Source organism: Anas acuta, chromosome 2 (assembly GCF_963932015.1).
Source record: "Anas acuta chromosome 2, bAnaAcu1.1, whole genome shotgun sequence".
NCBI classification, from domain to species: domain Eukaryota; kingdom Metazoa; phylum Chordata; class Aves; order Anseriformes; family Anatidae; genus Anas; species Anas acuta.
In genome coordinates this window covers 1436823-1460817 of record NC_088980.1, presented here as the reverse complement: position 1 = coordinate 1460817, position 23995 = coordinate 1436823, and the positions used below count along the sequence as shown (strand labels likewise).

The 23995-nt window shown below is 57.7% G+C and overlaps 2 protein-coding genes and 1 long non-coding RNA gene across 4 annotated transcripts; all 3 read left to right on the top strand.

The window, feature by feature from the left end:
• The first annotated feature begins 40 nt into the window (after nt 1-40).
• KLHL18 (kelch like family member 18) lies at nt 41-16914 on the top strand. Of its 2 annotated transcripts, none has more exons than XM_068673166.1 (10): nt 41-267; nt 6693-6823; nt 7023-7163; nt 8806-9004; nt 10162-10322; nt 10574-10710; nt 11539-11776; nt 13474-13578; nt 13884-13995; nt 15241-16914. In XM_068673166.1, exons 1-10 carry the CDS (start codon nt 133-135, stop codon nt 15625-15627), a joined length of 1746 nt encoding a protein of 581 aa, XP_068529267.1. In that variant the 5' UTR covers nt 41-132; the 3' UTR covers nt 15628-16914. The 2 variants fall into 2 exon arrangements, with proteins under 2 accessions (XP_068529267.1, XP_068529268.1); XM_068673167.1 differs by having other exon boundaries at nt 42-267; nt 11554-11776.
• Nucleotides 16915-19929: 3015 nt separating this feature from the next.
• On the top strand, nt 19930-20849 carry LOC137851634 (uncharacterized). Its single transcript, XR_011093306.1, has 3 exons — nt 19930-20265; nt 20345-20434; nt 20526-20849. It is a non-coding gene; the product is annotated as an uncharacterized lncRNA (long non-coding RNA).
• Nucleotides 20850-21108: 259 nt separating this feature from the next.
• On the top strand, nt 21109-23383 carry LOC137851632 (cathelicidin-2-like). The gene is made up of 4 exons (XM_068672926.1): nt 21109-21352; nt 22323-22430; nt 22515-22598; nt 23236-23383. The coding sequence occupies exons 1-4, from the start codon at nt 21179-21181 to the stop codon at nt 23344-23346; spliced, it is 477 nt and encodes a 158-aa protein (XP_068529027.1). The 5' UTR covers nt 21109-21178; the 3' UTR covers nt 23347-23383.
• The last annotated feature ends 612 nt before the right edge of the window (nt 23384-23995 follow it).

Below are 23995 nucleotides of genomic sequence, written 5' to 3'. Positions count from 1 at the left end.
GCAGCTGGAGGCCGGGCGGGCGGCGCTACGGGGGCCGGGAGGGGACAAGGAGCGGGGGAGGCGAAGCGAGGCTGAGGGGCGGCGGCTGAGGGAATTGAGGGGGGGGGTCCCGAGGGGGGGGGCAGCGGGAGGATGCTGGAGGCGGCCGAGGCCGAGCTGGACGCCGAGGACCTGGTGCATTTCTCGGTGGGCGACCTGCCCAGCCGCGGCTACGGCGTCATGGGCGAGATCCGGCGGCAGGGCAAGCTGTGCGACGTGACCCTCAAGGTGCTGGGGGGGGCTGGGGGGGGTCTGGAGGGGATCTGAGGGGGCTTGGTGGGGGTTAAGGGGTTTTGAGGGGGCCTGGGGGGGACCTGAGGGGGTTTGGGGGGGATCTGAGGGGGCCTGAGGGGGCCTGGGGGGGGTCTGAGGGGTCTTGGGGGGGGGTCTGAGGGGGTTTGGGGGGGTCCTGGGGGGGCTTGGGGGGAGTTAAGGGATTTTGAGGGGCCTCGAGGGGGGTTTAAGGGGTTTTGAGGGGGCCTGAGAGGGATCTGAGGGGGTTTGGAGGGGATCTGGGGGGGCTTGGGGGGGGTTAAGGGATTTTGAAGGGTCCTGGGGGGGGCCTGAGGGGGGTTTAAGGGGTTTTGAGGGGGCTTGGAGGGGGTCTGAGGAGTCCTGGAGGGCCCTGGGAGGGGATTAAGGGATTTTGGAGTGTCTTAGGGGGGACCTGAGGGGTCGTAGGGGGGATCTGAGGAGTCCTGGAGGGTCCTGGGGGGGTTTAAGGGATTTTGAAGGGTCCTAGGGGGGATCTGAGGGGGCTTGGGTGGGATCTGAGGGTGTCTAGGGGGTCATAGGGGGGATCTGAGGGGTCTGGGGGGCTTTAGGGGAGACCGGGGGGGGCCCTGAGGGGTCCTGGGGGGGAGTCTGAGGGGTTCTGGGGATCTTAGGGGGGATCTGAGGGGGTCTGAAGGGTCTTAGGGGGGATCTGAGGGGTCCTGAGGGGGTCCTGGAGGGGATCTGAAGAGTCCTGGGGGAGTCTGATGGGTCCTGGGGGGGTATCTGAGGGGTCCTGGAGAGGTCCTGGGGGATCTGAGGGGTCCTGGGAGCTCCAAGAGGAGCCCTGGGGGGTCCTTGAGGTTGTGGGGGGACCCTGAGAGGTCCCTGGGGATGGAGGGGGGGGTCCTGAGGGGTCTTTGGGGGGGGCTTTGAGAGGTATTTGGGGTTTTGGGGAGCTCTGAGGGGTCCCTAGGGTTGTAGGGAGAGTGCTGGGGGGTCCTTAGGGCTACAGGAGGGGTCCTGCGGGGTCCCTGGGGGCCTCCTGCCATTCACCCCGCAGTGGGATTGCTCAGGGAGGTGTCACCCGGCCGACTCAGCTCCAATTGCCCCTGCAGAGCAATCCCTGGGGAAAATGCTCCCCGGAACTGCCCATTTGCTGCTTTTTATCCCAAATCCTGGCAAAACGAGGCACCTTGAGCCGCTAACCGCAGCGGGAGCAGCGCTGCCGTGGCCCCGCTTGCTGTTCCCCTCCTGCTGTTAGATTTTGTTCCTCCCTCTCCGGGAGGGCATGGAGCCTGGCGGCTCTGCAGAGGTTTAAAATCGGTTTTCAAATCGGTCTGGTTTGCTTAAAACAAGGCTTAGCTTTCTCCTCCGCCGGGATAATTTAGCAGAGATCCCCAAAACAGCCCACGCAAGCTCAAAATCAGGAGGCAGCGTTGGTTTTCCGTCTTCTTTTCATTATTCCTCTTGGAAATCCATCCAGCAGGGGCTGGGATCCCTTCCCCTTTTTGCTCACGTTGCCCCTATTTATTCCGCCTCAGCTCAGGGAAATCCTTCAGCCCTGCTCCCGCCTGGAAACCAAATCTCAGCAGGCTGGAGCTGAGCTGTGCCTCTCCCCCGAGGCTGCATGGAGCCACCCGGAGCCTTCGTGCCCAGCTGGTTGGGGCGACAAGGTTTGAGAAATCCCCTCCGAGATAGCTTTATTGATTAAAAAATCAGCTTTTTACCAAGCTACCTGCACTAGAAGAGCTCTGGATAATTAGGAAGGTCTCAAAAAACAACTGCTAGCCTGGCAAATGGTCTTTCAAGCTGCAGAGGGGGGTTATTATTTATTTTATACACCATCCGAATCGGCCTGACAGGTGAGAATCCTGTTGGCTTCCTGTAAAGAGAATGTTTGGACCAAATTTTCCAAAGCAGGCTGCTGGTTTGAAAGTCTCCAGGCTCCAGCAGATGCACGGGAGAGCTGCTGCCAAGCAGAGCAGAGGTGGAGGAGCCTCCCTTGGTCCCGCCGGGGCAGAGAAGTGGAATTCCAGGCGGCTTCAGCAGTCCTTGAAAAGCTCGTCCCCGTGGACGTGAGGGCCTGTTTTGGGGAGATCCCGAGCACAACGAGGCTGTCGCTTCGTTCAAGCAGCTGGCAGATGTGAAAATCTGATAATCTCGGGTGTACCCAAAGCCTCTCTGCTAAGGTCCTTACTTAAATCTCGTCACCCAGGAGGAAGGAGCTGCTCTGGATTATTGGAGCTCTTCGCTCACCTCCGTCCCCACGTCCCAGCCGCTCTCGCTGCTCTTCCCTTATATGAAGACGAATATTTTTAGAGCCTCACGCAGGCACTAAACCTGAAGCCTTCGCAGAACCCACGCGTTTCTGTGCCGAGCCTTTTCCTCGGTGCCCTCTGCCTGGCAAAAATCTCGCCACGATGCCTTGGATTCCCACTCTGAGGCCAAATCACGGCGTGTCAGGAAAGATGAACATTTCTTTAAAAAAAAAATAAAATCTCTTTGCAGCAGAGAGCTCGAGAGACTTCTCAGCTCTGCAGCGTAACGAGAACAATAGATGCCTTCATGCCACCTACACCACTTTGCTGTGGAGGGAGCTTCAGCGTGCCCTGCGACTTGCTGAGGTTTTTGGGGTGTGGGAGCGTGAGGGAGAGCCTGCATCCTATTAAGCAGCCCGAGGAAGGGAATTCTGTCACGTTCGTGGTGGGAAAAGATGCTCTGCGAGCAGCGGTGCTGCTCGTGCCTCTGGGAAACGGGTTCAAACAGGTTCTTGTGCCTTAAAAGAAGCCTTCAGGCTTTGGGAAGCCTTTTTTTTTGCTCGGGCTGGGGAAGGGGTGGGAGTGCTGCCCCAAGGAGCTGCCCTCCGGCCTCTTCCCAGCGCCCCTGCTGACGTGGAGTTCCTGGAGTATTTCTCTTCTTTGACGCTCGTGTAAACAGAGTTGTAACAGCTCTGCTGATCCGTGGTGGGGATGCGATCGCATCCGAGCAGTTTCGTTTGAGCCTGGAGATGGGCTGCAGCCCCTCGGAGTGCCAGGTAAACGCGCCGATCTGTGCTTAACCCAACGGCAGCGCCTGATTTCTGTAAAACCACAGCCACAAAATGGTCTGGTAGGGCAACCGAGAGCTTCAGCTGAAGGCTGACATCCCCAGCCCGGGTTCTGGTCGTGATGTGAGAGGGGCTGGATCCCGAAAGGCAGCCCAGGTCCTCAGCAGCTCATCCTATGGCATTAGGTGGGCGATTGAGACCTCAAGAAGGGAGCTGCTGCTGAAAGGAGACCCCAGCTCGCTCGCTTGGAGCAAATGCAGCTGTGTAGGAACGCAAAACCAAAAGGAAAATCATTCCTTTGAGGCAGCTGGTGAATGTAGGAAGGGGCAGTCGGTTCCCAGTGCCATGCTGCCGAGCGAGAGCTGCTCTGCAAAAATCAAAACAGGAACTGAGCAGACCGTCCCTGTGCCTGCGTGAGGGCTCGGAGGGCAAAAACGGGGTTACTCAACCCCACAAAGCTTTTTCTACTTCTTTTTTAGTGTTCAGCTGGTACTTCTGGAGCTGATGGGCAGGTTTGTGGTGGGTTTGGGGCAAATGGAAGCCCGTGGTGGAGCTGATGGCAAGAAGGGCACGAGCTGTGGTGTCAGACATGGCAGACATAGGAAAGCATGTTGGATCCCTCAGGAGGGAGGCAAATCCAGAGACGAGGAGCATTTATTGAATCATAAGTGAGGCAGAACGGAGGGGATGTGTGCTGCCTGCTCATCCCCTCGAGTATTTCTCGTCCTAGGTAGGAAAACCAGGGCTGGAGAAATTCAGCCCTTCCTGCGGGACTTGTGAAGCGGCGATGGTACGGCCGTAACGCTGGCTTCTTGACCAGAGATCCCGATTTAGAAATCTCCCTCAGGGCCCTCTATCATTACGTGAGCAAGTTTAAAAAAAATAAATAAAATGAAAAAAAATGGAGGTTTAATTGTGCCCGGTACCAGGAGGCAGCCGCCTCAGCTGGTGGCGGTGGCAGCGTGGGGCCGGCCCAGCTTCTTGCTGATGCAGCCCCTGTGGGCAGGGGCTGTGCCTGTCCCCCTCCTTTCCCCTGCTAGGCCAGCAGAAACCCATTCCCTTTTTCACCCAGCTCCTTTCGGTTTTATTTCCTCCATCTGCGAGGTCAGGCAGGGGCAGTGTGTGGGAAGCTTCGGGGCCTGTGCGAGGCCTGCGCGAGGCCTAGCCCCGCGTGGGGAGCCCACGTCCCTCCTGCCGCAATTAAAACACACTCCTAATCAATTAAAACACACTGATTAGTTCAAACCCTGCCTTGTGCAGGACCATCCCTGGTTATCTTGCCAAAGGGGGCATTCCCCCAAGGTGAAATCCTCCCCTTGAAGAAGGGTGGAGGGCGCCTGGCCCTCAGAGCTGCCCGGTGCTGCCCACACCAGGTTTTCCTTCCCTCTAATGACACAGCCTAATTAACACGCCTGGAATCCTGCTGAATGGCTGCAGATGATTGCTTTTGTCATAACTGGGTGTGTTGTTTACACCAAGGCCGTTTTGGGGGACCAGGGATGTCCATCCCTGAAGCCGTGCTGCCCCTGGGGATGGAGCACAGCTCCACAAAGACACTTGAAAATGTGCTCATGTCCCGTGGAATTGGGGTTTGAGCCTGAAACACCTCTCGTGTGTGGCCTTTCTGCCTTTCCTAGGGAGAGGTGCAGGCAGTGGAGACAGAATTTGACGTCTGTCCATCAGAGAGGCGAGGCAAATCAAGGCTCGTGCTGCCAGCAGGACGTAGAGGTCTGGAGCCGCGGCCACGGACTTGTAAAAACGATGGCTTGTAAGAAGGGTTGGTCTGGCTCAATTAGGATATTACCACTGATTGCCTGCATGCCACCATCCTTCAGTGCTGCTCAGGATGACAGCACGGGGCGTTTTGTCAAACTGGGGGCTTGCACCAGGGTTTAGGTGATGTCCAAGGCACAGATCTGTTTTAAAAATAAACCTGAGCCTGTGTCGCTTTTGTGCTTTATGGTTATTTTCCAAAGCAGAGGGCTTTTCTCCTCGTTGGCTAGCATGGTAGGCTTGTTTTGAATAAACTTAACACCAGTTGCAACAGCTGGTTAACTTTGGTTATAAGGTTAAATTTGGTTATAACTCCAATTATATCTAGGGGATAGCAGCTCTGTAGCGTTTAATACACGTCTAGTCAGCTTTAATCCTACTTGTTATTTAAAAAAAAAAAAAAGTGAAATGACACTTGAGTAGCTGTGATTTTTGGCAAGTTTGTGTCTGGGTGGAAGCAGAATTCAGCTCTGTTTTTCGTGCCCACTTCAGTAGTTGCTCAACCACATTCCGCGCTGCCTGGACGGGAAGGCTCACCCGAATACATCTTGTACTTATCTGGTAACTCAAAGCAACGCGGCTGCGGGGCTGACTTCTTGCCAGGCACCACGACATCTTCCAGCGTTTTAGAGATAAGACACTTTATTCTTTAATGTTTTGAGCCTGGCGAATAGGGGCAGCAAAAAGAGAGCTTCCCTGTGTCTGTCCTGTGCCCGTTGGGCTCTCATCCTGCCCCGTGCTCAGTGGTTCCCAGCGCCTTAGTCTTTTGCCTTAATTCCAAATGTTTTCAGCAAAAACCACGTGAAAGAAACACGTCTCAGGTGTTTACTCCTCTGGCTTTATCCAGCAGGTCGGACGTTTGGGACCCACAGGCAGGGAGATGGGCAGCAGAGGCAGGGCTGTGTTTTCAAGGTAACCATAAAACCCCAAACAGGCAAGGTTTTTGCTAACGTGCTGCCTAGACGTGAAAGGGCAACGAAGCTTTTTGCAGAGAAGAGAAGGGCTGCTTGGATGGCCCGGAGAGCAGAGGACTTGCTGTGCCAGCTTGTTTGTCCCAGCCAAACAAAGCTGAAAAAAGGAAAACTCCTGAAAGTGGGAAAACTGAGAAGTGCTGAAGCGGGAGAAAAAGGCAGTTTGGTACAAGCTCAGGTAGGAACTCGTGTGAGTCAGGTTAGCCTGGAAATTAGAGGGGAAAAGAAAAAACTGTGAACCAACGGAGAGGGGTAATGATCAGAGCTGTGTTACTGTGAGGAGGACAAAATCTTGCACAGCATCTGGAGCTTGTGCACGCAGCTGAACAATGATTTACATCAGCACGGGGCGCCGTGGTTGTGGCTCTTTGTGAGCAGTTTGGAGTTGACCCTGCTTCATCCTGCCCAGGTGAGCTGCCACGGTGGCTCAAAAGGAGGCTGGAAAACCAGATTCAAAAGTCTGAGTTTAAAAGACACCATCAGCTGTCTCGCCTTGAAAAATCGTCCACAAAAACCCTGGAAATTGTCTTTCAGCCCTCGGTTACTGCTGGACAGGCAGAGCTGTGCTGCAGCGATTCATCCAGATGGTTTGGTTGGTGGTGGATGATGCTGATCTTCTCCTTCCCTTTTTTTTAATTCTCCTTTAGGTTGGGGACCACAAGTTCAGCGCTCACCGGATCGTGCTGGCGGCTTCTATCCCGTACTTCCATGCCATGTTCACCAACGACATGATGGAGTGCAAGCAGGATGAGATTGTCATGCAAGGGATGGACCCCAGGTAACTTCCCGGGCACCTCAGCAGGTTTGATCCTGACAGAGTGAGTGCTTTGTAGGGCTTGGCATTGTACCTGCAAGGCTTAAAGCCTGCCCTCTGTGTGAATTGCACCAGGAAGGATTTCTCTCAGCAGTGTCCTGTGCTCGGCTGATGGAATTGGCTTGAAATCATTTATTTTTTGCCTTTTCTGCCCTTTGTTCAGCGCGCTCGAGGCTCTGATCAACTTTGCCTACAACGGTCACCTGGCCATAGACCAGCAGAACGTCCAGTCGCTGCTGATGGGGGCGAGCTTCCTCCAGCTGCAGAACATCAAGGATGCCTGCTGCACCTTCCTCAGAGAGAGGTAAGGGGCTCACCGCTCACCCTCTGCAGCAGAAGGATTTTAATCACCTCTGCCTGCCCCGGAGGAGGCAGCACGATGAGGCTCATTGCTCCTCTTACCTATAAATTTGTGGCTTGCAAGGTTCTGGGGACAGCATAAAGCTTTGGCCAGCCAGGAGAATTAATCCTAAAGAAAAACTGGATGAACATTTCCCTTTTTAGAGTTAGAATCACCGAATTGTAGAATATCCTGAGCTGGAAGGGACCCACGAGGATCATCGACTCCTGGCACCACGCAGGTGTACCCAAAAATTCAGACCCTAGCCCAGCACGATGATGTGTGTGTGCCCCTAACAAACCCATCACAGCACGTCCTCTGCCTGCTGCTGCCCGTAGCAAAGGGTTGGAACGGACTCGGTGAGGCATTGGATGGGAATCTCTGGCAGCGTTAAATTGCTTCCAGTTTTTCCAGTCCCCTGGCTGGTGTTTGCCTCCAGTTTCATTCCAGCAGCGTGATCTGGAGAGCAAAAAGCGGGGTTATTCCTTGGGAACATCCCGCACGCAGCTTCAGGCAGTGCCAGGAACCTGACCCGCTTCCCTTGCTCCCTCCCCAGCCTGGTTCCCCTCAGCTGCTCTGTGTGTCCGTGGTGGACATTAAACACAAATCCCAAAAGAATGCAACGTCTCATCCAGCTGTTATTTCACTTCCAAACAGAGGTGTCCTAGATCTGTGGTTTGGGGAGAAAAAAGTGCATTTCCTCCGTGTACAAAATGCTTCAATTTACAGTCCCAGGTGAATCCTGAGCTTCTGCAGGTTTAAAATCAAGTTATATAAGATCAGAGTGTTAAATTTTCCTGCCAAAACGTTTTATTTGGGGCGCTGGAAGTGACGCCAAGCTGGGAGGAGGTGGGTTGTGTTGCTTCAGGAGTCCCAGCGAGCTGTGGGTGGTTATATTTATATTTATAATAATTTATGATATATTTATACCTGGACTAAACAAGGTGAGTTGGTTTCTCTGAGGTTTGGCTGCTGCAGTTAGCCCAAATCCACCAGGAGCCACGGGGTGCCTGAAATTCATTCCTGGGTGTCCTTGAAGGACATTTTTGGCACTGAGCAGCTCTTTGCAGTGGCTGTGCTGGGCAGAGCTGGGGTCTGCAGCGCTGCTCCTCGCTGCCCAACCTCGTTGCAGAAGCAGCTTTGGTGAAAAATCTTCCTTATGGCAGGAAATGGCTTCGGGGAGGTGCAGCAGGTGCTGTTCTGTGGTGCTCAGGAAAAATGTGTTGTTTTCTGGGTTATTTGTGCTGTGTCCTTGCACCCAGCTGTGTCCAGCACTGGAATTATAAAGGTGCCAGGAGCCCAGAGAAGTGGGAGAGAGGGATTGCTTTGCGAGCCTCACGTTTCCCCTCAACTGACAACTTCTCTTAGTGCAGAGGCTCCTTGGCAGGTCTAAGGGGAGATTTCAAGTCATGGTTTCCATCCTTTGGCTCCAAATCTCCGTGCAGGTGCCTTCACTTTGAGCTGCAACCTTTTATTCTAAACCCTTCTTGGCAGAGGACACAGCTCCGCGTCTCCTCTGGTGCTTCGCTGAGCCCGTTTGCAATTCCATCCATCCTCCCGTGAAATTAAATTCAATTTTAATTTAATTTAATCTCCTTTTCCCCAGGCTTCACCCCAAGAACTGCCTGGGCGTGCGGCAGTTTGCGGAGACCATGATGTGCGCCGTGCTCTACGACGCCGCCAACAGCTTCATCCACCAGCACTTCGTGGAGGTGTCCATGTCCGAGGAATTCCTGGCTCTGCCCTTCGAAGACGTCCTGGAGCTCGTTTCCAGGGACGAGCTCAACGTGAAATCCGAGGAGCAGGTACCTGCGTGGCTGTTATCCTCCTCGGGGGGGTTTCTGGTTGCTTGGTGGAGGGATGGAATAAAAATAAATATCCCATTCCCGGGCTGAGCGGAGCTGGGAAGCTGCCCTGGAGTGTGGGAGCCCTGAGAGGAGGGCAGAGCTGTGCTGCCTGGCTTCTTGTCTGTGCTGGGAGAGGTTTTTTTTTGCTCTGGGAAATGCCTGCTAGGGTTTCTTGGAGCGTAGGCTTCGCAGAATGTTGCATCGAGGTGTTTTGGTTCGCTTCTGACAGAGGAGGAGCTGCAGCTACACCCTGCTGCTTCAGCTGAGGGTGAAGAGCTCCTACAGAGCTCCTGCTCCAGCCCAGAAGGTTCTGGAGGTGCGAGGAGTCTCCCAAGATTTTCTAACGAATGAATTTGGCATCAAAAAGCGCCTCTGGACAGGCGTGTTCCCAGAAAGCAGGGCTGAGCCGCTTCAGGACGTGTCGGCAGCCTCGCCAACCTGTCGGTGCGGGGCTGGCAGCCTGCAGGAGGAGCAGAACCTGTCCTTGAGCCAGAAAAAGCCGTCCTGCCCTTTCCGAGGAGGTGACTAACCAAAAGCAGCGCTGCCACTGCCTCCCTGTAGGGAGATGAGCTCCCCGTGGTCCCGGGGAAGAAGCTTTTTTTGTGCTGAAAGCCTCGGGAGAGGCGACGTGGGAGGCTCCAGATCTGCTCCATCGGGGAAAAACTTCATAATTCTGTTCTGGGCTGCTGTGGGCTTTTCTCCACGGCCCCAGGTTGCAATACAAGACACCCAGAGCGTGGTGAGGTTTGGTTCAGAGGCCAGCTGAGCTGAACCTGTGGCCTCTCTCTCCGGGGACCACAGAGGGAGCTGAGAGAGCCCAGCTCGGCTGTAGGCATCCATCGTGTGCTGAGCTACGGCTGGAAAAACTGTCTCCATCAAAACCGCCTGCTGGTTTTCAAAGAGCAGCACCGTGCTCTCTTTTTTCTTCACAGGTTTACTGAATTTTAACACTTTAAAAAAAAAAAAAAATTGCATTTTGCCTGACAAAACTCTTCCCAGCTCTCATCTTCCTGCAAATGACAACCCGCAGCAGTAGGAACTTGAGAGGGGAAGGGGGAAAAAGCCAAAAACAAGCCCAAAATAAAATCCAACTTCCCCCACCTCTCTTTGGGCAGGTGTTTGAAGCTGCCTTAGCCTGGATCCGCTACGACCGGGAGCAGAGGGAGCCCTTCCTGCCCGAGCTGCTGGCCAAAATCCGCCTGCCCCTGTGCCGGCCGCAGTTCCTCGCCGACCGCGTGCAGCAGGACGACCTCGTGCGCTGCTGCCACAAGTGCAGGTGAGGCTTGGCGTGGGGTTTGAGCCCACGGGGAGGTAGCTGGAGCACGATGTGGCTGTCCTGGAGAGGAAAATTCATCCTCTTTGTGGATAGAGTGAAAAACTCCCCGGTTTTAACCTGCCAGCAGGGCATTTTGTCCGGACAAACGATAGCTGGGAAGTCAGTGGCTTAAATCCGCATCTGACTTCAGTCAGCTCTCATCACGGGGGAAGCCAGCACTGCCCAAATGAAATATTTCTCTTGGATTTCAGGGATCTGGTTGACGAGGCAAAAGATTATCACCTCATGCCGGAGCGCCGGCCGCACCTCCCGGCGTTCAAGACCCGTCCCCGGTGCTGTACGTCGATCGCGGGACTGATTTATGCCGTCGGGGGACTGAACTCAGCAGGTACCTTGCACATCCACTCCCTGACGAGGAGAGCTCTGTGGGTTTGCTGGTTAGGGCCGTGGGATTAGGAACTGAAGTGCTCCAGGTGGCTGTGCCTGTAATTTAACATCTGCCCACTAGAAATTCGGTGTAGGTCGGGCTTATTTAGGACGGCTCTTGTGTAAATCAGAGCATCCTCCCTATAACAATGCAGAACGTGGAGATGTGAAGCTGAATGGGTTAGGGTTGCTGCGTCAGGGCACAAAAAAGGGATAGAAAATGTTAATGAGACCATCTGCCAGTCTCAGATAACCTCGTTAACCTGGGAAACTTGATTTTAAAGCTGCTCGCTGATGAAGGATCCCATCAGTGGGTCCGTGCTGGGCTCTGCCTTGTGGGATTTCCCACTCTGCCTTCACCCCATGGGTGATTTCCAGGGAAGTTACGTTCCCAGAAAGCAGAAGCACCATCATCTGTGGTGGAGCAGGTCTCTGCTGCCCCTTTGAGGCTATAAAAGGCCCCACTTCCGCAGGCTGGGACTTGGCAGCCCTAATTGCACCGGGGACATGCAAGGTTTAAAACCCTCTACAAACCCTGTGCATCACAGGGTGCAGTTCACAAAGAGCCTGCTTTGAAAAATTAATGTGAACGAGTAGAGATGTGGCTGGGAAATGCCTCTGGCTTAATTTTGGGGGAGCAGGGGGGCTGCAATAGGATTTGTGAGAGCCTGGCTGCTTTCCCAGAGCCAGCCCCCTCCTGTTGGGGTCTCAGCAGCCACGATTTGCACCTCCGCTGGGCGACGGCGCAGCAGAGCCCGAGGACTGGGTCTCCCCCTTTTAATTTGAGTAGCAAATTTTTACGCAGGCGACTCGCTGAACGTGGTGGAAGTCTTTGACCCCATCGCCAACCGCTGGGAGAAGTGCCAGCCCATGACCACGGCTCGGAGCCGGGTGGGTGTAGCCGTGGTCAACGGGCTGCTCTACGCCATCGGCGGCTACGACGGGCAGCTGAGGCTGAGCACGGTGGAGGTTTACAACCCCGAGATGGATTCCTGGTCCAAAGTGGAAAGCATGAACAGCAAGAGAAGGTACGGGCTGTGGGAAAGGGGAGCTGGAGGGGTGAAAATGGGGTTTGGGGAAGGCTGGCGTGCCAAGGGAGAGAGGTTCCTGCGTGGAGAAGCAGCAAAAAAAAAAAAACACGGAGGGGAGAGGAGCAATGTGGGAGCAGGTGAGATTCCCTTAACCATTTTTGGGGGCGTTTGTGCTGAAATCTGGGCTCTGCTTTCTGGTAAGAGGGGAAAACTGTCAGCAGCTCTATAAGCTTTTATAAAAACTCCTCAAAGTGACACCTGTGCAGCACAGGAAAGCCTTTAATACCTGGCTAGGTTAAAAGCAGCTGAGCTGTAATCTCCAGAGGTCTCTGAGCTCTTGGAGCACGAGGGAATGAAACCAAACCAAAAGAGCGGAGATGTTCTGCTCGTCGGGCCTCTAAGGGCTTCAGCTGGAGTCCCAAAGGATGGGTTTAGAGCCCCATTTCTTCAGATTTTGATTCTAGATGTGGGTAAAATGCTGGTGAGCGCAGTGTGGGGATTCCTCCTTTTGCTGCCAGGTGTCAGGGTGCGCCTGATTTCCATCTCTGCCTCGTGCTGCCTCTTCTTCCCCTCACAGAAAGCACAGGAGGATCGCAGCTGGAGAGGAGAGGAGTGTTTTTACAGCCCTCAGAGCGACACATCCAGCCAAACAGAAGGTGTTTGTGTCCTGGCCAGCCTCAGGATTGCTCAGTGCTTGGTTTTGGGGGCACAGCCCCTGTTATTTTGGTCAGCTCGTCCTCCCCAGCACAACACCATGGCTGGACGTTCTCCTTGGCTTCCAAGGCTTTTTGCTGTGGTTTTCTTTCCCCCTCGTGGCTGCTCCCTGGGAGCTTTGCAGCACTTTTTGACCAGCGTGGTTTGCCTGCTTTGGTTTCTGTGGTCCGGGATGTTTTCTTGTTTGAGCTGCTGCTCTCACCCTCCTGCAGGGGAGCACAGAAACGAGCCCCCCGGGGCCCTTCTGGTTCTTATCCAGAGCTTTGGGGCTGGCTCGGAGGCAGAGTTCACCGAAATTCCTGGAATCCTTTCCAGGGAGATCGCCCACGGGGTTCATTTGTGGCAGGAAAGCTCCCTTTTTCCCCAGCAGCGAGGTTCCTGGGGGCTTTTCCCATGGCGAGAGGCAGTCGCTCTTCCATGATGGGGCTGCTCAGCCTCAAAGATAAGCAAATTGGGGGTCAGATGCCCTCGTGCAGAGGAAAATCTGCTTAAATCTGCCCAAATCTGTTACTATACAAACCCCTTGGCTCTTGCTGTAGTGCTGGGGCTCCGCTGTTGTTGCCAAACTTCTCCAGGAGTTTTTTTGTGACTTCATTTCCAAGGTCTTTACGGGCAGCCAGGACCAGTGGGATTTTGACCCGTGACTCAATTACTCCTCGGGGTTTGGTTTTAGTTCCTCCAGTCAGGAAAAAGGGGGAAAAGGGGGTGTGCTGGTGATCCAGGTGAGGTTAAAGAGGGGTTTAACCACTACATCTGGTGTCCTGCTGCCTTCAGATCCATCCTGGTTGGGATGGGGACACTGCTCAGCTCTCCAGGTGCCTCGTGCGGGATGTTCCCCGTGCTGAAATCACCCCGCTGGTCCCACACGGTGAATCAGGACACCCAGGAGGCAGCAAACGAGGCAGGCTGTGCAGATTTGCTGTGTTTTAGGCCGCGTGGCCCCCACCTAAAGCCACCCCCCGGGGTTCTGCTCGTTGCAGCGCGATGGGAACCGTGGTGCTGGACGGCCAGATCTACGTGTGCGGCGGGTACGACGGGAACTCCTCCCTCAACTCCGTGGAGTCCTATTCTCCAGAAACCAACAAGTAAGAGCTCTCTGCGCCCTGCAGCTTCTCCTCCTGCTGCTGCCAGCGACGTGGCACCGCTGGGAGATAAAAAAAAAAAAATAACAAAACCCGTGGTGAGGGGTGTGAGGAGGTGGTTGAGTCCTCCCCGCAGGACTTCGCCTTGATGCAGGGAGATAAAAGCAAAGATTTCAATAAAAATAAAAATAAAACAGGCAGTGGAAGAAGAATTACCGAAACCCAGTCCTGGAAAAGCTGACAGTGCTGCAATAATTTTGTGGCTGCACGTGGAGAGCCCTTCCTGAGCTCTCTTTTCTCTCTCCCAGGTGGACGGTGGTGACCCCCATGAGCTCCAACCGCAGCGCCGCCGGGGTCACGGTCTTCGAGGGCAGGATCTACGTGTCGGGAGGGCACGACGGGCTGCAGATCTTCAACAGTGTAAGTCGCTTCCCAAAGGCCTCGTGCCGAAATCCGTCTGCTGCAGGCAGCTGGGAGGTGAAGCTTCAGGTCGGGAGGGCTCCGTGCCCTCTCCCCACGAAACCAAAAGTGCCTCGAGCATTTACACCGTCAGATTTTGGCCTTTCCAGAGCCCTTTTTCCAGCTCGGGAAGAAAGGAGCTAGCCAGGTACCCGCAGAAAACGGAGCTAAAGTGTCTCCTGTTCCCCACAAAAGGGGACAAAAGCATCGAGTGCGTGCATTTTGTTGTCTCCCTGCTTTCTTTATTTTTTTTTAACTTTTATCCTGGCGTCCCTTGAGCTCTGGAGACCCAGATGCCAGGCGCTTCCCCTGCTTCCCCTCTGCCTTTTTGGTGGCTTCATTTTCGGAAAGATTTTCCTAGAAATGAGCTTCGCAGCAGGGGGAGCTGCTGGTGCAAGGCTCGGCACGTTCCCCAGAGCAGGATTTCAGGGGGACAGGGAAGGCTCCTTCAGTGTCAGGATTGGATTTGGCGTTGATGCGCTGCTCTCAGGAAGCAAGTTGTAAGCCAGGGGTTTGCAGGGAGCAGCAATTTGCATTTTCACCTCACTCAGGTGTGGGTTTTTGTCTGCAGCAGGCACCCCAGAGCCAAAAAATGACAGCTCTGCTCGTCTGGGCTCAGCCCTGAGCTGGCCACGTGTGGAGTTCCTGCGGAAGGGGTCCCTCTGATGGTCCCTGCAGAAGGATAAGGGGTGCAAAATGTTGGTGTTCTGCTTTTTGGGTCGTTTTGTTTTGCCTTGAGGGCACGCAGCCCTTCTGCAGCCACGCAGAGGAGGTGCTGGGCTCTTCAAAATGTGGAGGAGCTCCCTGCACAGGAGGAGGGCACGAAGCTGGGGTGCAGGACAGGGAGCTGGGGGCTCGGAGTGCACCAGGAGAGGTCGAGGTGTGGCCGTGGGGAACTGCAGCCACTAAAACCCACCTGGGAGCCTCGGAAACGTCTTCAAAAGCAGATGAGAGGGGAGGGGAGGTTTAGGGGGGAGTTTTTTTGTGGTCTGTGCAGCAACACCTCATTACAGACATTACAAAACCCAAAGGGGTGAAACCAAGGAACGAGAACTGGGAGCATCCCGACGTGCTGGGGGTTACACAACAAAAACCGTCGCGGGGCTTCTGGAGGGTGCTGGATTTTTCGCGGGGCTGCTTCCTGAACTCTTTGCCTTTGCGTTTCGTTTCCTGAACTCTTTGCCTTTTTGTGTTTTGTGCCTGCAGGTGGAGTACTACAACCAGCACACGGCCACCTGGCACCCGGTGGCCAGCATGCTGAACAAACGCTGCCGCCACGGCGCCGCCTCGCTGGGCAGCAAGATGTTCGTCTGCGGGGGCTACGACGGCTCGGGTTTCCTCAGCATGGCCGAGGTGTACAGCTCGGTGGCGGATCAGTGGTACCTGATCGTCCCCATGAACACCCGCCGCAGCCGGGTGTCCCTGGTGGCCAACTGCGGCCGCCTCTACGCCGTGGGGGGCTACGACGGCCAGTCCAACCTCAGCTCGGTGGAGATGTACGACCCGGAGACGAACCGCTGGACGTTCATGGCTCCCATGGTGTGCCACGAGGGAGGGGTGGGGGTGGGCTGCATCCCCCTCCTCACCATCTGAAGGAGGTTTGGGGGAGGTTTTGGGGCTGCCCCTCCCTGGGAGAGCAGCCGAGAGCGGCTTCTCCGAGGGGGTGGGCAAAGAGAAGCGCGGCTCCAGGTGCTCCGGTGTCATTCACAGCCACACACAAGGTGACAAAACCATCCCCTGCCCCCTCGGCTTTTGGACTGAGGCTCCGGAAAGATCAAATTTTATTTTATTTTGGGGGGAATTAACGGTGCCAGCGCTTCCGTGGGCGCGCAGGGAGCCGCCCGCCGCCCTCCCCAGCGCTCCTGCGGCCGCGTGGCTGAGCAAATCCTTCCTCTCTCCCTGCTTGTTTTACAAATAGCACTGAGCCACGTCGGCCCGAGACTTTGGGAAGCGAAGCTGCGGGTTTGGGGGGGAGCAGCTCTGATTGTGACACAGCAACGGCCACTTAGGACTCGGGGAATGCCCGCGCACCTCTGCCAGCACCAAAACGGCCCCAAAACAGCCCTGACATCCCTAGGGGTTGATCTTCAGCGGTGTTTGGCGTTGTCAGCTGCTGCTGGGCACCCCTGGACCTCACCCAGTTTATCAAAACAACCCAAACCCAGCAGCTCGGGTCCTCGGGAGCTCATCCAGGCTCTGCTCCTTGAGGTGCTCTTTGCGCAAGGCGCCGCTCGCCGCTCCCGGGGCTTTCTTCAGCTCGATGGGGAAAACCTCTCCGCAAGAGCCGCACGATGGAGAAAGGAGGAAGAGGAGAAAAGGGGGGCGGTTAAACCAGCCCCCAGCTTCCGAGGGGGAATGCCAAACGAAAATGACACTAAGCAACGGTCCCGGGGTTGCCCCAGCGGCAGCGGGGAGCCCAGGTGGTGATCAGAAAGATGCCCCTGGAAGATCGGCGTCCCCTCGTCTATCGAGATGAAGAAAATAAGAAAATAAACCTTTCCCCTCCTGGTTTGCAGCTGGGATTTCCCAAAAAGCAGCCAGGAGGTGCGGCGGGATGGAGCCCCCCCAAACACTAACCCCACCGAGGGGCAGCCACGGGGGTTCGCGTCCATCTTGTGCCCAAGTTTTGGGGTTTTGGGGAGGTTTGGGGCGCCCCCCCAGCTCCCCCAGCCGAGCTTCTACTTCTCCTCCATCCCCTCTTGGGATTTTTGGACTCGGGGTGTAAATGTGGATGTCTGTATATTCGGGTACTGTGGATATTTTAGGTCGAGCTATCGAGCACTCCTCTGTCTCCCTGCACCCACGGACGGCTTCACTGGGGGGGCAAATTCCTTGGGGGGGGGGTTCCCGTGCTGCTAAGACACTTTAAAAAAAGAAAAACACACAAAAAAAGGAAAAATATACAAAAAAAAACACCTTGGGATCGGAGTTGCTTTCCAGGCTGCGCGTTGCAGAGCGGAGGGTGAGGGAACCGAGGCTCTAAAAACCTCTCACGGGTGAGGAGGCGCCGCCAGCCCCGTGTGGGGTTCGTTCTTTGGGTTTTTTTTTTTGCTTTGCTGAACCAAAGAGAAAGGGGAGAGGACGAGGATTTCCAGCTTTGGGGGAGGAAAACTGGAAAAAGCCCGGATTTGGGGCCACGTGGCTCGTGGTAGGGGGCAAACTGGGAGAGCGCGGTGCCAGCTCTGCCCTGCCCTGCTCGGTGCCATCCCCTGCCCCGTGGAAAATTAAAATATTTGACTTCAAAAAAAACCATTAAAGATGTGTTCCTGCAGATGTTGTCGTGTGCTGGAGCCGGAGAGAGAGATGCGAGCAGCAATTCCTAGGCTGGGGCTCACCGTGGGGCTCTGAGCCATTCCGGTAGGGGCCCGCCACCCTTTTTGGGGATAAAAACCAGCAAAAAGGCAGCGCCGGAAGGTTTCCAGGAACGCGGGGAGCTGCCAGGTTCGGGGATTTGCCGGGGCGGCCACCCCGAGCTGGCTCTCCAAGAAAAACACCGGCAACCCGATCCCTTCCCGTGCGTGGCGCCGTGCTGGAAGCCTCCCTCCTCGCTCCTCTCTCCTCATTCCTCGCTTTCGGGACAACCCCAATGGAAACCCCACTGCTGGGCGTGCTGCTCCTGGTGCTCCCAGTTCTCCCAGTGCTCCCAGTGCCACCGGCACCCCGCGAGCTGGCCCGAGCCGTGCTGGAGGCGCACGGGCAGGATGCGGGCAGCGGGATGAAGCTGCTGAAGCTGCAGGGAGTCAGCAGGACGGTAGGGGCCGAGCTCGGGAACCCTCCCCCTCCCTTTTAATGCTTTTTTGGGGTTAAGGGGATGCCGTCCCTATTTAACCCCCCCCCTCCTGCAGGAGTTCGACTGGGGCACGCACTTCACCATCAACCTCACCGCCCGCCAGACGGCCTGCCCCAAAAACCCCGCCGTGCCCCGAAATGCTGGCTGCAGGGCCCGGCCGGGCCAGGTAGGTGTGGGGTGACCCCAAAAACCCCAAAAAGCACAAAAGCTCTGCCCTGTCTCGGGACAAGAACCCAGCGCGGGGTTGGGGCGCTCCTTTGGGGTTGTTTGCTTCCTCCCCGTGCCGGAGCCGGGAATTCGGTCCCTCAGGGGTTGGCCTCACTCAGCTTCCCCGCTGCCCCTAAATAGGGTGGGGGCTTTCTGGGAACCCCCTTCCCTCCGTTTCTCCCCCCTGACCCCTCCAGGTCCAGCACTGCGTGGCCCAAATCTCCGTCTTCGCCTTCCTGCCCGACGTGCCGCTGTCGATGCTGGAGTGCGGCCGGCAGCCGGTGAGACCCCCCCCCCATCCCCTTTTTCCCCAAATATTTCAGGGCTGAGGTCCCCATGGGGGCAATAACCCCCTTTTAGGGTTGAAGCCCACTCTGATTTCTTATCCTTCAGCCCAGCGGCTCGGGGCAGCCCCGCTCCAAAGGTCGGCGAAGCCCAGGGACCCCGCAAGCCTTCGGCCTCAGGGCCCCGGCACCATCCTAAATCCTCGGGATCAAATCTTCCCTGCAGGAGAGGACCCACAAAACCCCCGTCCCATGAACCCCGTCCCGCATGGAGCTGAAATAAGGATGTTTCGGGGCCCCTCGTTCACCTCGTTGACAATAAAAAGAATTTTATGGTGTTGGACAACTTCCTCGTGGCTCATGCTTGGCCTTTGGCCGTGTTTGTTGCCCTTTCGGGGCCGTTCCTCCTCCTCCTCCTCCTCCTGGCTCCATGCCCACCGGGTCACACAAACAGCGAACACCCAAAGCCAGAACCCGGAAAAAAAAAATAAAATAAAATAAAAAATAGTCCAATCTGCACAGAACCACCCCAAAACCCAGCCCCTGTGCGTGTGGGGTCCTGCCCCTGCGCCACGCGGCCTCCCCTCGGCTCCTCCCGGCCCCACAACCCAAAGACCCCCGGCTGCTCCTCGTGGCTCCTGCCCCACAGACCCTGCATTGACCCCGGGGCCTTCCTTTGGCCTCCATCCCCCTACTTTGGCCACCTTTGGCCTCCATTGGCCTTGATGGGCCTCCATAGGCCTCCTTTGGCCCCCATTGGCCTCCATTCCCCTCCACTGGCCTCCTTTGGCCTCCATCAAGCTCTTTTGGCCTCCTTTGCCCTCCATTGGCCTCTTTTAGCCTCCATTGGCCTCAGTTGTGCTCCATTACCCTTTTTTGCCCTCCACTGGCCTCTTTTGGCCTCCTTTGGCCTCCTATGCCCTCCTTTGGCCTCCTATGCCCTCCTTTGGCCTCCTATGGCCTCCTTTGGCCCCCATTGGCCTCCATTTCCCTCCTTTTGCCTTCATTGCCCTCCATTGCCCTCCATTAGCCTCATTTTGCCTCCATTGGTCTCCATTGGCCTCCTTTGCCCTCCTTTGGCCTCTTTTAGCCTCCATTGGCCTCATTTAGGCTCCATTACCCTTTTTTGCCTTCCTTTGGCCTCCATTCCCCTCCTTTGGCCTCCTTTGCCCTCCTTTGGCCTCTGTTGGCCTCCGTTGGCCTCCATTGGCCTCCATTACCTATTTTTGCCCTCCATTGGCCTCCTTTGGCCTCTTTTGGCCTCCTTTGGCCTCCATTTCCCTCCTTTGCCCCCCCTTGCCCTCCATCTCCCTCCTCTGCCTCCCTCCACCCCCCATTGCCCTCCTTCCCCCTCTCCTCCCCCCCACTGCTGCCTCCAGGGCCCGTGGCCCCGTGCTTGCCCCGCGGCAGAGCCGTGGCAGATTTACGGCCTCCCGGCACTTCCCAGCCTCGACGCCCACCTTCGGGGCCGTTTCGGGGCCGCCCTGCGCCGCCGCTCCCCTGCGCCTGTTTGCTCAGGGCCGGCGGCCTCCCCCTCTGCGGAAAACCCCGGCCGTGCCCCAAAAAAAAAAAAAAACAGCACGGGGGGCTCATAAAAGGGGCTCAGCTCCCAAAACCAGGCACGAGGAGGAGGTTGAGGGCAGGATGAGGCCGTGCTGCCTGCTCCTGCTGCTGCTCCTGGCGCCCGCCGCGGCCGTCTCGCCACAACCGGACACGTCCCCGGTGCCGGGGCTGGAGGGAACCCCGACGGCCGAGGTTCCCGGCTCCGTCCCTATAGGATCGGAGGGATCGGTGGCTCCGGGGCAGGATGGATCCCGGCCACCGTCCCAGCCATGGCGTTGGCCCTCGGGCTCCCTTCAGGCCGTGCTGGAGGCCCTGCGGCTGCTCCACCGCGGCTCCAAGGCTCCCTGCGCCCTGCGGCTGCGGGTGACGGGACCCCAACGGGGCTGGGTGAGTGCCAAAAGGGGGTCCGGGGGTGACCCCACAGAGGGTCCCGTCCCCGTTTTTGAGGGTCTGGTTTCCCCCCCAGCCCCAGCAGGAGCTGACTTTCCTCGTGCAGGACGCCTGGTGCCAGCCCACGGGGACGCCGCCGGCCGCCTGCCCGAGCTGCCACACGAGGGTGAGGACACAAAGGGGACACCAGGGGGGGGACATCACAGGGGGGGGGTCCCGGTCAGCCCTAGGGGTGACCCCGCTGCTTCATCCCACAGCCCGGTCGCAATTGGGGGGCCTGGATCCGGGAGCGCTGGGCCAGCTTCAGGCAGCGCCTGCGGGACCGTGGCCGCCCTTGGACTTGGACCCGGGGCCAGCGGAGCCACAACGACCCCAGAGGGTCCTGAGGAGCCCCCGATGTTGTAGGGGCTTCACGGACCCCCAACCCTATTAACATCCCTATTAATGTCCCTATTAATGTCCCAATAAACGTCCCTTGCACCCGCTGTGTCCATGTCCGTCCCTTGCACCCCTTTGTGTCCCTGCTGCACCCCACAGCCCCCCCCCCGAGTGCTGCTGTCCCCACGGGGATGTCCCCGGGGTGTCCCCAACGGGTCCCCTCCCCATATTCCTGCCCCTCAAGGGCCGCTGTCCCCATGTCCCCAGGGTGTCCCAAGGGTGTCCCCAGGGTGTCCCCAGGGTGTCCCCATGTCCCCAAGCCGGCACGGAGCAGGGCAGGGCACGGCCACGTCCCCACCACCACCACCCCCGTCACCCCTCGCCCCTCGCCCCGCCGCCTCCCCCTCCCCAAAACCCCAACGGCCGCCTTGTGGCTGCCCCCGTGGGGCCCCGAAATTTCCGCCAGGGCCGCGTTGCACAAGGCCGGGGCCGCTAAAAGGCGGCGGGGGCTGCGGGGCGGCACGGGGCGAGGATGGCGAGCTGCTGGGTGCTGCTGCTGCTGGGCCTGGGGGGGGCCTGCGCCCTGCCCGCCCCGGCCCCCCTCGCCTACAGCCAGGCGCTGGCCCAGGCCGTGGACTCCTTCAACCAGCGCCCCGAGGTGCACAACGCCTTCAGGCTGCTCAGCGCCGACCCCGAGCCCGCCCCGGTGAGCACGGCCAGGGGACAGCGAGGGGACGGCGAGGGGACAGCGAGGGGACACTGAGGGGACAGCAAGGGGGCACCCTGGGGACAGCCTGGGGACACTGAGGGGACATTGGGGGGACGTCCTGGGGACATCCCTGGGGATATTTTTGGGATATTGTGGGGACAACCTGGGTATATCAAGGGGGATGATGCGGGGACATCTTGGGGACACTTTGGGATACCTTGGGGACAACCTGGGGACACTCTGGGGACATCGGGGGGACGTCCTGGGGACACCTGTGGGGATATTTTGGGGATATCATGAGGACAAACTGGGTATATCAAGAGGGATGATGCGGGGACCCCTTGGGGACACCCTTAGGACACCTTGGGGACACCCTGGGGACATTGGGGGGACGTCCTGGGGACACCCATGGGGATATTTTGGGGATATCACTGGGACAACCTGGTTGTATCAAGGGGGGTGATGCGGGGACCCATTGGAGACACTTTGGATTCCTTGGGGACACCTTGGGGACCCCTTGGGGACACCTTTGGGACACCCTGGGGACAGTCTGGGGACATTGGGGGGACGTCCTGGGGACACCCTTGGGGATATTTTGGGGATATTGTGGGGACAACCTGGGTATATCAAGAGGGATGATGCGGGGACCCATTGGAGACACTTTGGATTCCTTGGGGACACCTTGGGGACACCCTGGGGACATCTTCGGGACATTGAGGGGACATTGGGGTGACATCCTGGGGACACCTGTGGGGATATTTTTGGGATATTATGGGGACAACCTGGTTGTATCAAGGGGGATGATGCGGGGACCCCTTGGGGCCACTTTGGGATCCCTTGGGCACCCCTTGTGCCCATCGAAGGGACTTCTTGGGGACACCTTGGGGACACGGAGGGGACCCCTGGCGATGGGTTTGGGGGGGGGTTTTCATCCCGGGGGGGTCCCCGTTGTGCCCGTTCCCCGCAGGGCATCGACCTGGGCACTCTGCGGGCGCTCAACTTCACCCTGATGGAGACCGACTGCGCCCCGGGCTCGCGGGTCCCCACCGACGACTGCGACTTCAAGGAGAACGGGGTGAGTCCGGGGGGGTCCCGGGGGGGGGACACAACCCCACTGGGGGCCTGGGGACACGTGGGGTGACCCCATACATGTCCCCAGGCCATCAAGGAGTGCTCGGGGCCGGTGACGTTCCAGCAAGGCACCCCCGACATCGACCTGCGCTGCTCCGACGCCTCCTCCGATGTGAGTTTTTTGGGGGGGGTTTTGGGGGCACCCATGGGTGGGGATGGGGTGGGGGCTGAGCCCTGCTCCTTCCCCGTGTACCCGCGGTGGCCCCGTCCCCAAAATTTTCGGGGATGTGGTGCCACGACCCCACAGCACCATCCTAGGGGGGACGGAGGGAGGGTCCTGGGCGCGTGCGGGGCTCAGATTTGGGGTCCTACATTTGGGATTCCAGATTTGGGATCCCAGATTTGGGGTTCCAGATTTGGGGTCCCCGATTTGGGGTTCCAGATTTGGGGTCCCACATTTGGGGTCCCACATTTGGGGTTCCAGATTTGGGCTCCCAGATTTGGGGTCCCAGACTTGGGGTTCCAGATTTGGGCTCCCAGATTTGGGATCCCAGATTTGGGGTCCCCGATTTGGGGTCCCAGACTTGGGCTCCCAGATTTAGGGTTCCAGATTTGAGGTCCCACATTTGGGATCCCACATTTGGGCTCCCAGATTTGGAATCCCAGATTTGGGGTCCTACGTTTGGGGTCCCACATTTGGAATCCCAGATTTGGGCTCCCGGATTTGGGCTCCCACATTTGGGCTCCCACATTTGGGCTCCCCGATTTGGGGTCCTGCTGACACCCGACCTTCTCCCCTCTCCCCGCAGCCGGTGCTCGTCCAGCGGGGCCGATTCGGCCGCGTACTGGGCAAGATCCGACATATTCGGCCCCGGGTCCACATCTACGTGAAAGCCGGCGCCTCCGTCAGATTCGGCTGAGCAAATAAACGGGGCCGAGCGCGACCCCAAAGCCTGACCCCGGCTCTCTCCTTGCCTCCCGTCCCCACAGATGTCCCCAAGTCCCCAGGGGGAAACAGGCATGGGGTGGGGGGGTCCCCGGGGGCATTTCCCAGCCGGGTTTTTTGCCCCCGTCCCCTGCAAAGCGTCCTATGGGGACCCCATCCCCGACCCCATAACGGGCATTGCTAAGCCCCCCCGACCCCACAAGTGGTTTCCATCCCATCCCCGTGCTGTTTTGTCCCCAAATCACAGGGGTTGTTCCCCCAAAGTCCCCCACCAACCCAGGATGTCCCCAAATGCCCCCGGGGGGGGGTCAGCATGGGGCCACCGGGGCCATCAGTGGGGTTTGGGATGGGGCTGTGGGGATACGCGGGGACCCCGTGCCCCGCGTATCCCCACATAGATGAAGCTGTGGTGCCGTCCCCATGTCCCCCGTGTCCCCTGAAATGTCCCCACAGCCTCACGCAGCCCCCCACTTCAAAACCTGCCCCCCCGTGCCCCATCCATCCCGTGGCTGTCCCCAATTCCTATGGGACGTGGCTGTCCCCACCCCATAAAGGGGGACGTGCCCCATATCCACAAGTCCCCAAGCTCAAAACATGCCCGTGGGTTCACTGGGGGGGGGGGC